The sequence below is a fragment of the Sceloporus undulatus genome, chromosome 5 (assembly GCF_019175285.1).
Source record: "Sceloporus undulatus isolate JIND9_A2432 ecotype Alabama chromosome 5, SceUnd_v1.1, whole genome shotgun sequence".
Classification (NCBI taxonomy): Eukaryota; Metazoa; Chordata; class Lepidosauria; order Squamata; family Phrynosomatidae; genus Sceloporus; species Sceloporus undulatus.
Window position 1 is genome coordinate 68028566 of NC_056526.1, and position 15290 is coordinate 68043855.

At 42.0% G+C, this 15290-nt stretch overlaps 1 protein-coding gene across 1 annotated transcript in view; it reads left to right on the plus strand.

Annotated features, from left to right (window-relative positions):
* FOXP2 (forkhead box P2) overlaps positions 1-15290 on the plus strand; it is a 451559-nt gene that overhangs the window by 365633 nt on the left and 70636 nt on the right. Inside the window, 5 exon segments of the mRNA XM_042467206.1 lie at positions 9357-9494; positions 12263-12409; positions 12412-12464; position 12508; positions 14683-14854. Of these exon segments, the coding sequence (XP_042323140.1) occupies positions 9357-9494; positions 12263-12409; positions 12412-12464; position 12508; positions 14683-14854 (511 nt within the window).

Genomic DNA, 15290 nt, shown 5'->3' on the forward strand with positions numbered 1-15290 from the left:
AAAACACATCTGATGATATTGGTTTAATTAAAATTACACCCTAAACATGACAAGTATACAAGTATACATTGTCCTACTTCTAGACACACTTCTGTTAATAATGTGTCCATATACCTGTATTATTTTGATTGTCATGATAATAAAATGATACATTGTGTTTGGATATTTGATATTCTTTATTTCATTTTTTTGGCAATGTAAATTCAGTCAGCATGAAATTCTGCACTGACTGAAAGATTTGCCATACAATTGGTCTGCAAATCCATGGTCTGCATGTATTGCCAACCCCAATATATGACCTGTATTTTTTTTAAATATATCCAGGTGGTTTTTGCACCCAATTAAACTACCCCTCAAAATAACAGTTTGGTATTCCTCCACACCCATCCCAAAAAAGGTAAAATACAAAATGGAAGCAAGGTCACATCATTTGAGGTTCTGGAAAAACACATGCATATGGGTCTCATGGAGTGGGGGGTGAATGGCCCCTGCCATCCCCAGACCAGGGATTTATTATCTTGTTCTCTGTAGACTGTGCACCACAGTGGCACTATATTAGTTAATAATTATTACAAAGAGTGGTGGTTCCCCATATTAATAAATACAATTGATCTTAAAATTTTCCCTATACTGTTGGCTAGTTTGGAATTTGTTGCATCTAACAGACGAATTAAAATAGGTTGAATAGTCAGCATTAATCAAAGCATAAGAATATTTTGGAAGCAAATATTTTGTATATCTTATGTGATATGTTAGTTCGGTCTTGTCTCCCACAAAGAAAAAAAAAGACATATGAGATAGTTAATTTGGCAATAAGTGTACTATTGTAATTCAGTTAAAGCAATATCTGTTCAAAATATCTTCCATATTTACCATGAAAATGTATAAGATTCCATGCCTCTTGAATGTATTTGGATATCTGATCATACTTTCAGGCTTCTTGCATGTAAAAAGAAACTTCAAATGAGTAAGTGACTATAGGTGTGACTGTCTCTGTTGCTCTCTTTAACTGAATGTAGTAAGTCCCACTGTGTGGAACTAGGTAATAAAATACCTAAATCAACTCTACACAATCTTGTACATGGAGGTGATTTCCATGTTTGAACAGCTAGTTCTACTCCTAATCTCCATTTTTGTTCCTTGAAGCGTAGTCATCCTGGTTTAATGGGCATGCAGCAACCTATCTGGCCATTCCTGAAAAACGGGTCCTCTCTGTTTATCTGTTAAACAGTCTGCTTCTTTCCTGCATTCTGGGTGCATCCTTCTTCAACACAGTGTACTAGTTCATACACAACAGGTCTAAAGAGGAACATCTGGCTGGATGATTTATAAGGTTAGCGGGAAGTTAGCAAGAAGAATCCAGCAGTCTGCCCTGCAGAGCAATAGATCAACTCATGGGGACTGGCATGGGAAATCTCTACTGTTTCTACAGCTCCCAATATACATAGGGTGAGAGGGTTTTGCCCAATAGATTTTAAACCTGAAAACATGCTGAATTATCAAAGTCTTCAGGTCTGTTTCTCTAGAATGTCAGCTCTAACTCCCCCCTTTACAAATCAGCTTGCTTATTTCCATTCTCCCGCATTTTAGAACTGAACGACAATCTGCTTGTGAGCCTTCCATGCTGCTATTTTTTTAATGGAAGAACTGATTGGAGCTCAGCACAGACAAAATTAACTGTTGTCTTTCTACATCACACAGGGAACACTCAGAGCTAGTTAATCCTAAAATGATTGCTATTCAGTAAGCTGTGACTTTAAAGAGATGGAAACAGGGAAGCAGACTTCTATATGGGGTAGAGTGGGAAAAGACCAGGCAATGATTGCCCATCAGGTAACAAAAATCTAGAAATAAATGAACAAGTATGGCTGCAACCAAAATGAATTAGAAATTTTCTGACAGCCTTAATTCAGTCTGGTGATGACATTCAAAACCTTAAATGGCTTGGAATCTCAGTACAGGAAGGAACACCTTTTCCTATATATACCTGCCCAAGAACTTAGAATTACTGGTGGGGCTCTGCTCTATGTCCCCCTGGTGGGAATAATACAGGGATATAGGAAAAGGCTTTCTATGCTTTGATCCAGCATACTGTTCATGGAATGGCATTGGAGGGCCCAGATGGGCACCATAAAGACGTGCTGTTGATTTTACTCTGAACAATTTAAGAGCTGCGGGTATATAGTGGCATCTTGTCTTAAGGAATTGAAGAATGGCTGTTCTGCTCCTCTGTGAGTTAGCAACAGCATGATCCCCATGGTTTTTCCTACCAGTAGAATGGAAGACTGCCCCCAGATATTTAAAACAAGTGACCTGCTCAATTTTATAGCCATCTATACTCCAGGAATTACTCTTGTGTCTTTTGACAAATGACATGATTTTAGTTTTCTGATAATTAAGTTAATTAATTAAGATAATTTCTGATAATTAAGTTCTAACTGATCCTCCTTGCTTTCAGTGCTCTTTTGAGGCCAGTAGGTGTTCTTGAAAGTATTACTGCATCATCTGCATAAAGCAGAACAGAGATATATCTTCCAGCCAGTTTTGGGGAGTGAACATGTGGGTTGTAAAGGTGACCTACCATGAAGTAAACCTAGAAATTAAACAAGGGTGGAGAGTCTTGCATAACACCCTTTTCAGTATCAGTGGCATTGGTAAGATGGTCCTGAGGGGTTATGTCTTAGTTTGAAAGAAGTCCTTCAGACAATGTATGTATTAAATGGAGTAGAGGTTGATCGATTGAGGAGGCCCCCAATTTTCCCCACAATTTGGCTTGAGATATAGAATTTAATGCTGATTGAACGTCTGTAAAACAGCATAAAGAGAGGTTGTGTAGCAGGAGGAATATGTTTCAATAAGATGATGTTATCTCTTTTAAGTGCCACGTTAAAACATAACTTTTTATTAAAGCCTTTGAGGCCCAATCATATTACTTTTTAAAATGTACAGATATATTGGTTTGTTTTTTTTTATCTTTTCCTTCTGTTTTAACCTGGTTGTTTATTCTGTTGTTTCTGTCAGAAATTGCTATTATTATTATTATTATTATTATTATTATTATTTGTATCCTACTTTTTCACCAAAATTGGGACACAAAGTGACTTACAGTCTAGAAGCACAGTGCAAGTGAAAACTTACATAAGTGACAATTAAAATGGAATTAAACTAGTACATTATTAAAGCAGATTATTTGCTTAAAAATATAATACAATTTTTTTAAAAGATAAAAAAACTTAAAAACCATACACTTTAAAACGGCACAACACCCCCCCAGGATATTCTTTAAAAACTTTTTGTTTTAAAAAACGTGTCTGAACAAAAAGATCTTAGCCTGCCAGAGGAAGGACAACAAAGAGGGGGTCATTTGGGTCTCCCTGGGAAGTGAGTCCCAGAGTCCAGGGGCAGCCACCAAGAATGCCCTCTCTTGGTCCCCACCAACCATGCTTGCAATGGTAGTAAGATTAAGAGAAGGGCCTCTCCTGAGGATCTCAGAGCCTCAGTCAGTTCATACAGTGAGATACGGTCTGCCAAATAGCTTGGACATGAGCCATAGGTCACAACCAGCAATTTGAATAGAAGTGTTTAAACAAATTTGCCTTATTAATCAGTCAAAAGCAAGGACACTTTCACCAAAGTTTGTAACAACAATGGAAATTCACTTCAAACTGTCTTATATATGACAGGACACAATCACCTCCAGACAGTATCCCCATACATTTGATCCACATTTCACATAGTGGGGACCATGTAAATCATTTGAGAAAATATAAATAAATATCACTAGGTTTCTGTATTCTTGACTTGTAATGATAGAAAATTTCAAAGATTTTGATATCGGAATGTGTGTGTGTACTTGTATGCCTGTATCAACTAGTGAGAACTGACTTAGGGGTTGTGTCCACACAAGCCAAATGGCCCAGGTTCCCCCTATCCTTGCATCATCTGGTTTAAATGATGCAGGCTGAACCTCCCGTGGCAGGATTGGGCCTGATTCTGCCTGTACAAATATGGATCAATAGGATCCGGTCTGACCTCAGGTAAAGAGACTTTACCCAAGAGTAAAATAGCCCTGATTTTATCCAGAGTTTCTAAGAAGCTCCATAGCAAAACTGGGCTGTTCTGACTTCCCCCACGTCCTTACCTTGCCAACATGTGAACCATCTGAGAACCCCCAGACATCCTATCTGATGCAGAAATGGGGTGCCTGGCCACATGGGTGCAGCCATGTGCCCTAGCAATAACAAGTTGCAAGTACATTTTGATACCACCTATCAGTGCACTTAAGCACTCCCTAAACTGTTTACAGTTTGTAAGCTAATTGCCCCCAACAAGCAGAGTACTCATTTTAGCAACCTCGCAAGGGTGATGACCTACAGAAGGATGTCTGTTTCTGCATCAGCTAGGGTGATTGGAGTCTTCTCAGATGGTTCACTTATGACAAGGTAAGGAGTGGCCCAAGGTCCTGAGTCAGTGTGAACACCTGCCCAATCCCACACCAACTCAGGAACTAACCTGAGTGAACACTGGGGGCAGGATATCACTGGCTCAGCCCATGCTATCCTGCCCTATCTGCTCAGGCCCATAGTCTGAAATGGAAAAAGGAATCAGAATTGCTCTGACATGGCATAGCATTATTACTTTCTGACTAAGCCAAAAGCCTTAGAAGCCATGGCACCGGCCTAGGTTTTGGCTGTATCCTCCATATATTTGTTAGAGTTAAGACATAGAGCATTGTAGCAGTTGTTGACATCAAGCTTTCTGGGATGTTCCATACATTCTTTGAAGTTCATAGCTTTAGTGAAGTCTGTGGCATCTAAATTTCCAGTCATGCCTTCCCTATTCTGTATCCCTGCTGTATACAGTGGGCCCTCTTTATCCACAGACTTGCCATCTGCGGATTTGAGCATCCCTGGATGGCAACTCCGTATTGTTCCCAATGGCGGCATAGACATAGCCGCACCACAACTGGGGACAAAGATCCCTCATTTCCCCCTTCCCTCCCTTCCTCTCTCCTTCCCTGCCTCCACCCTCCTTCCTTACCTGCTTCCTTCCTTCTTCTTTGCCCTGGCTTGGCTTTCAGGTGGAGCCTGGCTCCCAGTCGGCTGGGGCTGGGGTGGAGGCTTGAGTCTCAGAGCTCCTGCCCCCAGGCCCAGCACCCAGGATGGATCCTCTGGGCCCTGAGACCCAAGCCCCAGCCCTGGCCCCGGCTCCCTTGGAGCCCATTGGCTGGAGGAAGCCAGACCTGGGGCTTGGGTCTCGGAGCCCAGAGGATCCATCCTGGGGCCTGGGGACAGGGGATCCGAGACTGAAGCTCCCGCCCCAGGCCCCACCCCTGGGTGACTGGGAGCCAGATTTAGCCCCCAAAGCCAAGCTGGGGTGGAGAGGAAGGAAGGAAGCAGGAAAGGAAGGAGGATGAGGGGGGAAAAGGAAGAAAGGATGAGCTGGAGGGAGAAAAGGCAGAGAGAATAGAGTAGAGGGGGCAGGGCACTTTTGTCCTATTGTTTGTAATGGTGGTGCTGCTGCAAGGCCGCACTGCCATTAAGAACAATGGGACTTGAGCATCCATGGATTTTGATATCCACAGAGGGGTCCAGAGCAGATCCCCTGCGGATACCAAGGGCCCACTATATTACTTACTGGAGGTGGTAGGTGGAATCCAATGCATGTCTTAGTGATGACAGATGACAGTCAGGCATATTGTGCCTAGCATTGCCCAGCAGTTTGACAGCTCTGGTAGGCAATGCAAAAAAGCAAGAAAGTATGTACACTGATACATGTAGAACAGTTGCTGCCATCTATAATTTGTACCTTAAGTACATACGTTGGCAAGCTGGTGTGCATGGGTTCAAGAGCAGTTTCTTTTATTTCAGAGATCTTCTGTTTTAATAATTTAAGCAAAAACAAAAGTTTATAAATATCTGTTTTCATCTAAATATCTGTGTTGTGTAAAAAGAACACTTAACAGGATTTTAAACATTTGGCTTTATTCTGTGAAAAACAGTCTAGTTTTTTTATCCATTTGTTGTTATAGTATTATGACACTTTATAAGATGATTGATTGCAGTGTGGTAAGAGCATACCACGTGTTCATCTATTTTTAAATGTCCATTTATGCTAGTGAACATTAAAATGTAGAAGTAAATCGCAAGACATGTGAAATGTAAACTTTTGAGCCTGATAAAATCTGATGTGTCTAGATTTAAAGTACCAGAGTTATGGGGTCTTAAAATAACACGACATCACTAAAATGGGAACTGAATACTGTTAAATCTATATTTGAAGATGCTTGTCCTTCTTCTCTCATTAACGCTCCAAAACTATTCACCCTTATTTGAAAGTAAGTCCCATTGAACCAAGTGAGACTTGCTCTTGAGTAAACTTGATAGGAATGGGCTCTGAGTCACTGTTAGAGATGTGAAAGCCCAGAAGAAACCATAAAATTGTGTTGTTGTTGTTGTTGTTTTCTTTTTTTCTTAAGCCTTTTATTCCAGGTTTTTTTTTTTTGAAAAAGTTAATTATTTATTACAGAATGATGACAAAATGTTTAAGACAAGGTTATCCCATATTTGCTCCCGAAATCTTTTCTAAATATTATTTAAGAGAAAACTGTTACGTATAATTATATATAGGACCACATCATCTTGGGTTCCTTTTTTCAGATCTTTTTATTGTTGTGTTATGTATGCATTACACTATGGACAACTTGAGGAAACTAAACTTTAAAAAACAACAACAAATGGTTTATTCCATTTTTGGCCTCCACCAAACATGTACAGAAGAAATTACTATTCTACTTTGGTCAGGCCTTCCTTGGAATACTGTGTCCGTTTCTGCCCACCACAAATCATGAAGGATACTACTGACTAGCAAGAATGTATCCAGAGGAAGGTGATCAAAATGGTAAAAGATCTGGAAACCATGCCCTATAGGGAGTGGCTTAGGGAGCTGGATATGTTTAGCCTAGAGAAGAGAAGGTTAAGAAGTGATATGAAAACCATGTTTAAATATTTGAAAGGATATCATGTTGAAGATGAAGCAAACTTGTTTTTGTTGCTCCGGGGACTAGGACATAGAGCAGTGGATTCAAACTATAGGAAAAGAGATTCCACCTAAACCTTAGGAAGAATTTCCTGATGGCATGAGCTATTCAACAGTAAAATATCCTGCCTCAGAGGGTTGTGGAGTCTCCTTCTTAGGAAGTCTTTAAACTAAGGCTGGATGGCCATCTGCTAGGGGTGTTTTGATTATAGATTCCTACCAGGGGGTTGAATTGGATGGCCTTGTGGTCTCTTCCAACTCTATAATTCTTGTTAGGGACATTTTATTTGCTTCTCATTAACTGGCAAAACCAAAGGGATTTTTTAAAGTTCAGATGTCCCTTCAGTTCAAAACATTTTAGCTCCATTAGTAACAAAAAATAAAATCTGAATAAGCTGTACTTATAATACTGTTGGCTTTCCTTATGTTCCGGACCCTCCCACATAGGGGAAATACTGTGTATGCTCGAGCGCCATTAAAAACAATGGGGCTTGTGCAAATGGTGTGGTGCACACACCATGGGCACACGCACCATTGCTGCTTACAGTGCAAGGCATAAGCTGAAAGCCACATATGGCATACCTGCGTATGACACAGGCGCACTGCACTGTATATCAAACATGATAATTGTATCTATAATGAATTTATATGTAATGCATTTCATGTTGCTAAACAGAGTGACATTTAATCTGTAAAGAGTGCTAATATCGCATTTTCATTAAAAACAAAACAAAACCTGTTTTCCCCCTGAAATACCCCTGCAGAAAAATGTTATTGCTCATAGCTTCAACATTTTGAAAAATGTTACAGCTGTAATCACTATTTTATCAAAATAGTTATGGTTCCTTCACCACACACTGAATATTAGAAGAGGTGACACATTCAAAGAAATAGATTTCCTACATTTCTATAACCAGTGTAAAATAGTAAGATATGGTAATATTGAATTAAGGTGTTCCCTATCATTAGAGAGGCAAGAAGAACAGGACTTCCACTTGCTTCACATTATTTTCTTTGATTGGTCTCTAAATTCAGAAAGCAAGGAATGGCACCCACTCCTTTCTCCCCAAACCCGCTGCTGGATGCATCTGATCCTTTGTTTTTTCAAAACCAGAAGTAGCCAGAAAGAGAATCACATGATCTTGAGGAATATGGGTGCATGATTGTCCTTTTGACATGGATCTTCTTTTTTTAACCTACAGAAGAAAAGGCAGTGGAAGGGCCACACTTTGCAAGGCAGCAAGGGCCACATGTGGCCTACCTACCACATAGTTCCCACCAGAGCTGTTAAAAGTGATAGAGACACACTTAGTTTCCATCTGTAACATCTAATACAGGTAGCTTCAAATTGGGACTTCACCACTTTCCACATCTCCATGTTCTCACCCTATTGAATTGGCACCTGTTTGCATGGACTGAGGAAACATGGAATGTTAGCAACATGAGGTAAATTGTACCAGATATTTTGGAAAAGTATTAGGTACCTCTTCTTCCAAATGTTGATAGCTTTTTCAGTGGTAGTCACATGCTTGTCTCTTTATTATAAAAATAAATATACAGTTCCATTGAAGAATGTGTCAATTGTTTCCAAAATAGTAATGATTTTTTTCCAAAAAATATCACCAAAAAGGGCAAAGATCAAGTATTTGTGGAAGGTTTATAGGAGGAAATCTAGTATAAAATATTTAATTGAGGTGTAGAAACAACATTTTAAATTGTGTCTAAGTGCTGTAAAACCTACACGTTTAATGTAAAAAAATGTTAATATTTATTACATGGGGGTGGGTGGGGGAACAAAAATAAGATGCAGATCAGCATTAACTATTTTGTGATAATTTATGGAATAGGCATCACTCTAGAGTTCTGTTTATTTATTTCACTTTGTTCCCTTGGGGTGGAATATCAAGGCAGTACTAGGCATCTCTGTATTCTGTAATTATATTTAGTATTTTAAAAGAAAACAGAGTTGGGAAAGAAAGCCTGGCACATCTGGTTTGCCTTGAAATCATGCTCATCCTTCTAGGGCAAAACAAACAATGACAGAGGCAGGGCTGAAGCTGTCTGCAAGATTTCAAATTTGCCTTTATTGGAGAGGAAGAGTAACAGCCAATATAAAAGTCTCAAGATGGGTCAAACTGCTTATCCTACTCTACTGTATTTGGAAATTCCAGTGGCAGTTAGAAATATATTCTTTGCAGAATGCAAGTGGATATTTGCTAGAATTTTATAAGTGAAAGTAACTCAATTTTATGACATTTGTAAAATGTATAAATAACTACTGAGAATTTTAATGTGTTTGCACACTTTTGTTTCCGCAGGTGCCTGTGTCAGTGGCCATGATGACTCCCCAGGTGATCACCCCTCAGCAAATGCAGCAAATTCTCCAACAACAAGTTTTGTCTCCGCAGCAACTCCAAGCACTTCTTCAACAACAGCAAGCAGTTATGTTGCAGCAGGTAATGTTGCATGCCAGTTGGAATAGATAGCATAGCCCAGGGGTAGGCAACCTTTTTGAGCCGGGGGCAGGGTTGCTGTCCCTCAGGCGACTGGGGAGCCGAAGCCGGAGGTGGAGCTTCAACCCTCCGGGGCGGGGCCACGTGCCTGGGGTGGAGCTTCCACCCTCCGGGGCGGGGCCACATGACGGGGGTGAAGCTTCCACCCTCCAGGGGTGGGGCCACATGTCGGGGCGGAGCTTCCACCCTCTGGGGGCCAGGCCTCCCCATCTTTGCTGGTCCCTGACGGGGCCCCAGGCCCCATCAGAGACTGGCAAAAAAGCTGGTGGGGGCCGCCAGTGCTGGAGGGCCCAGCGATGGCAAACCGGGGCCTACCAGAGGCCCCCTGCCGCCCTCGGAGCACTACTGAGAGGGACGTCCAGCGACGGCAACCGGGCCCCCAGGAGGCCCCTTGTGGCGGCCCTCGGAGCCTTCGCTGGAGGGGCCCCATGGGGATGGCAAAGGGCCCCCCCAGAGGCACACCTTTCGACCTTCGGAGGCGCTCCTGGGAGGGCCCAGAGGAGTGCAGCAGGGCATGCCGAAGAGGCCCCCTGCCGCCCTCAAGTAAGAGCCCTCCTGGAGGGTCCCCAGGGACGGCATAAGTGCCCCACAGAGGCCACCTGGTGCCCTCGGAAGGCCCTCCTGGTAGAGTGCCCCAGGGACGGCAAAGGGCCACCCAGAGGCTCCTGGCCGCCGCATCATAGCCCTCCTGGAGGGCCCCAGGGACGGCGCAGGCCCCCCAGAGCCCCCTGCCGCCTCGTAAGCCCTCCTGGAGGGCCCCAGGGACGGCAAGGGCCCCCAGATGCCCACTGCCGCCCTCGGAGCCCTCCTGGGTAGGGGCCCAGGGACAGAGAGCAGGCATGCCCACAAGGCCCCTGGGCCCTGCCGCCTCGAACCTCCTGGAGGGCCCAGGGACGGCAAAGGGCGGACCCTCAGAGGACCCCTGCCGCCCTCGGAGCCCTCCTGGAGGGCCTAGGGACGTGCAGAGAGGCGCCCCCCAGAGCCCCCTGCCACCCTCAGAGCCCTCCTGGGAGGGCCCCAGGGACGCAGCGGGACCTCCTAGAGGCCGCCGCCGCGCCCGCCATCGCAGTTTTTCGCCATCTGGGGGCCGCCAATTTTGCCCCCAAAATGGCGGCGCCCAGAGTGGTCGAAAAGCCCGGGACGGGCGGCGGGCAAACACAGCCAGGGGCCAGGCGGAAGGCCTCCGTGGGCCGCATCCAGCCCGCGGGCCGGAGGTTTGCCGACCCCTGGCATAGCCCTAACTTCAGCCATGGATGTTAACGTTCGGTGTAGTGCTGAAGATTACAAAACTATTCTCCTTTTTCCTACTACAGTTTGAAATGTGAAAGCTGAGGGGCTGCATGCACATATCGTATATATTTGATGGTGTGTGTACAGTATATAGCAGTAGTAGGTGGTGGTTCCCAGTGAGGAAATCTACTGCAGGTTAGATCCACATAGCAAAGAAACTGTCCATGGTACTGGAACCATCCAATTGACATGGAAGCTGCCAGCCACAATTGACACATACATATACACACACATCAATACAACAATGTCAATCTAATGCCAATCTCTGAATCTTCAAATCTGAAATTACTAGTTTTGCAACTTTGAATCCTCTGCACTGTAAATACAACAGCAATGCCAGGTTTTAGTTAAACAGGGAAAATTCAGTATTTAAATATATACTGTATATACTCAGTATAAATCGAGAATGTTAGTCAAAATGACCTCAGAAAACAGAGTCGACTTATCCATGGGTCATGTACATTATATTTTATTTAAAAGTAAATATCAGCTGGTGAAAGCCAAGAATATATTCTGTCCAGGAAGCTCTGCCCCAATTACTTCTCATCCACTTAGCCTTTAGGTAAGCACAAACAGTTATGCCTGCTGGTGATTTTGTAAATGCTTGACATTGTTTTCCTTTGTTTCAACTTTTAGACCCTTTGTTACATGCCCCTTTTTACCCTCAAGTGATCCACAGGTTATATCAAAATCCATAATTTTGGGCCCCTATACTGTCCACAATGTATAATATGAGTTGAGTATACAGTAAATGCTTAAGTATCTTTGGAGTTGCAGAACATCAAAAAAAAGTTTTAAGACTTTGAGATAATAGTTGCTCAGATATTCACAACGCTTAATGTTTCCTTTAATTATATACATAGAAGGCAGTTCAGTTTGTTTGAACTAGAACTTCCTTATCAAGGGAAAATACATTTTATAATAAAAATCTTTTTATTTTATTTCACTTCCCCAAAAGAATCAATACTCTTCTTGTGCCCTAAAATGGGAATATAGCCAACAATGAGACTGTAAGAATACTTGTATATATTTTCATGCTCATTGACAAAATGGCAAACAGCTATAAAAATGAAAACACCATATTATTCTTTGCACTTCAGAATCCCCCCCCCCCAAAAAAAAGAACATTTTTCTTGGCCTTGCTCATTCCTTTAGGAATATATGCAAGTGATGGAGCTCCTCCTCTTTCAAACATTAGTTGGGCTCTGACAATGTTTTTTTTTTTTTAGAATACAGATTTTTCTGCAATCTTTTCTTTAGGATATTTGGAATCTACTTGTAGAACCACTCTCCCAACTTCCTTTTTCTCTGGGGTACAATCTAATGGCTACTCTGCCCTGCCAATCTAGAAGAGTTTAGGAAGTTTTTGTAATAACTTGAAACTTTACCTTTATTTATTAAAGTCAAAATGATTTATTCAGCAACAACTCCAAGAGTTTTACAAGAAACAGCAAGAGCAGTTACATCTTCAGCTTTTACAAGCAACACACAGCAACAGCAACAACAGCAGCAGCAAGCAACAGCAGCAACAGCACCAACAACAGCAGCAACAGCACAAACAACATCAACGCACAACAAACAACAGCAGCAGCAGCAGCCAGCACCCAGAAAGCAAGCAAAAGAGTAACCTGAAATAACTAATCTATAAATACTGGGATCTGGCCAGGGTAGCAAAGAACTATATCTTCTGGGGATTTATTTGTTTTTTTAAAAATATATTTTACATTAGACGGGTAATAAAATAGCTCCTGGACAGTCCACACATGAACCTAGTTTCTCATCATGTTGCTCCATGAGGAACATATCCACATAGAGAATGTCTCGTATGAGCTAAGCTCTCAGTGGATGTGGACTTGTTTTCTTACAGATTATTCCTGTGTCTGCCAAGGCGTGAAAAGAAATGCTCTGCTGTGATTGCAGAAATCTCCACCAGGAAGCGACAGCTGTATCCATGGATACTCTAGTCATAGAAGACATTCTCTGCTTAAAAAATGTTCCATGGGGATCACAGCATGAGACAACACTGGCCTTGTGAAATGGCCTGTAAAACCAGTGAGATGATCAACAGACAGAGAGATAGATTACAAGCAGATACAATATGATCCAACAAATAGTTTGAAAATGACGCAAGCTTGAGAGTTACATAGAAACTCTTGGGTTCATCAGGCAGAAACACATACTCAGCATGCATCGAATAGTTGTTTTGCTTGAAGAAGGATTTGTATTTTGTATTGCTTTACAAAATACAAATCCTTCTTCAAGCAAAACAACTATTCGGAATCTGAGTATTAGTGTTTTTGCCTGATGACAAGAGTTCTATGTAACTCTCAAGCTACATTCTGTATTGTCTGATATAACCAGTTTCTATTTTTATGTCTTGGAGAGTAAATCACAAAACCTTTTACATATTGAAGGGGAGTACATCAATGTTTTCAGAAGGCCTAGTAGCAAAGACAGTAGAAGCCCACACCTCCCCTTGTTTATAATTATGCAGTCTAAGGTTTACCATCCAGTTCTGCTGTCCTCTAACATTCACCAAGGAATACAGTTTTATGGTGATCAAATACATTGGCAAGCACAGTGCTGATTATCAACTATATGTAAGGAAGGTTAAGCTGATGAAAGATACCTACTTTTCTTTATGACGTAGGACAAGGATCATGCAAATTTAGTCCATTATTTAGAAAAGGATAACAGGGGGTGGAGTAGAAGGGGGGAAATGGGCAGAGATTTTGACGTCTCAGACCCTGATTAATGAACTGCTACTGTATGTTTGAAGTGGTGAGTCGAAAGTTACAGTTTGATGTGCTCATAAATCAACCTGACAAGCCAGCTTCTCAGGCCTAGCTTGCACTTGTCAGCAAACTGCATCAACTATAAACATAATACAAACAAAACATGTTGAAGTAGTTAAATTGATCAGCAGGTATCGCAGACGATGTCTTGTAGCTGCCCATTATGCAAACGTGCAGGAAACAGTTCTGACCTCCCGAGGCTTTGTTTCTGTTTGGATTTGTGAATAGAATTTCAGACAGCCATCAACTATGGAATAGAAATTGCTCCCTTATTTCTCTTGAGGCTCTGGGCAATCCACATGACTTGCTCCATTATGCAGTCTGTTTTCCAGTGAGCGCATCAGAAGTTTCTCTTTTCCCCAAACTAAAAATGGAAAGGTCTTCCATAGCAGCTTCTCTTTCTCTGAAGTGTGACTGCCTCCTTATACCCTCCTGAGCCTAAAGAACTCACAAAATTGTAATGCCTCACAAAATTGGGAGTTATGTTTTCCCCTTATAAAAGGGCACTTCTTGCCTTGAATATAATTCTGGGTGGGTTGTGGGGTTTTTTAATGTATTCCAACAAGAGCAGGAAAGGAGCTAACAGGCCAGTAAAATGAAGGCTACATCCCAGTTTACTAATAGATCACTGGAGACTTCATTTATGGGCCACTGCGGATCATACTTATTCAAATGGAAATACAAGAGTGCCTTTGAATCAAAGTCTGTTGTGAAGAGTTATACTTTTAGCCTAGATAAATTTGTTATCATCTATCATGAAGTGTGATTTCCCCCTCCTTTTGAAACAGCTGTTACCTGATTTCTTCTGACCTTTTCCTGAGAAAGAGTGTGAAGAGCATCTTGTCTACTCCCCTCACAACCCAGTAATTTGTAATGAAATAAACCACCTTTTGGGTGGGTGGGGGATAACATTGCAAATGACATTATTATTGAACAAGAAAAATGAAAGAGAAGACGTCTGTTCCATTAAAGTGCTCTATTTAGATTATGCAACCTTTGTGGCAGCCTTTGCTCTCCCCTTGACTTGTTCTTGGTTTCTTTTGCAGCAGCAGCAGCAGCAGCAACAGCAGTTGGCAGCCCAGCAGCTTGTCTTCCAGCAGCAACTCCTCCAGATGCAGCAACTTCAGCAGCAGCAACATCTGCTGAATCTTCAGCGTCAGGGACTCATTTCCATTCCTCCTGGCCAGTCTGCTCTTCCTGTCCAGTCTCTGCCACAAGGTAGATATACAACATACAGCATTACTTAGTTCTCATTCACAAATTCCTCTTGCTTTCATTCCATCGTAACCTCCACTCTGGTATTTCAGTGCTTTATTATTAAATCAGTGTTCTTTAAAAATCGACAACATAACAATAGCAATAGCATTTACATTTCTATACCAGTAAACTCAGCACTCTCCAAGTGGTTTTCAGTCTGTAAACCAATTGCCCCAAACAAGCTGACTACTTATTTTACTGACCTACAAAAGCATGGAAGGCTGAGTCAGCCTGGAGCCCTCTGGAATCAAACTCACAATGTTGTGGTTATAGTACTGGCATTTAACCACGGCGCCACCAAGGATCCTTTAACGTTGCTATTTCATTCTTTTTATCTTGCAATCTACCTGTATGGGCTGTATTGGGGAGTAGGAGTTTTCATGTTTTCATTTTAGTG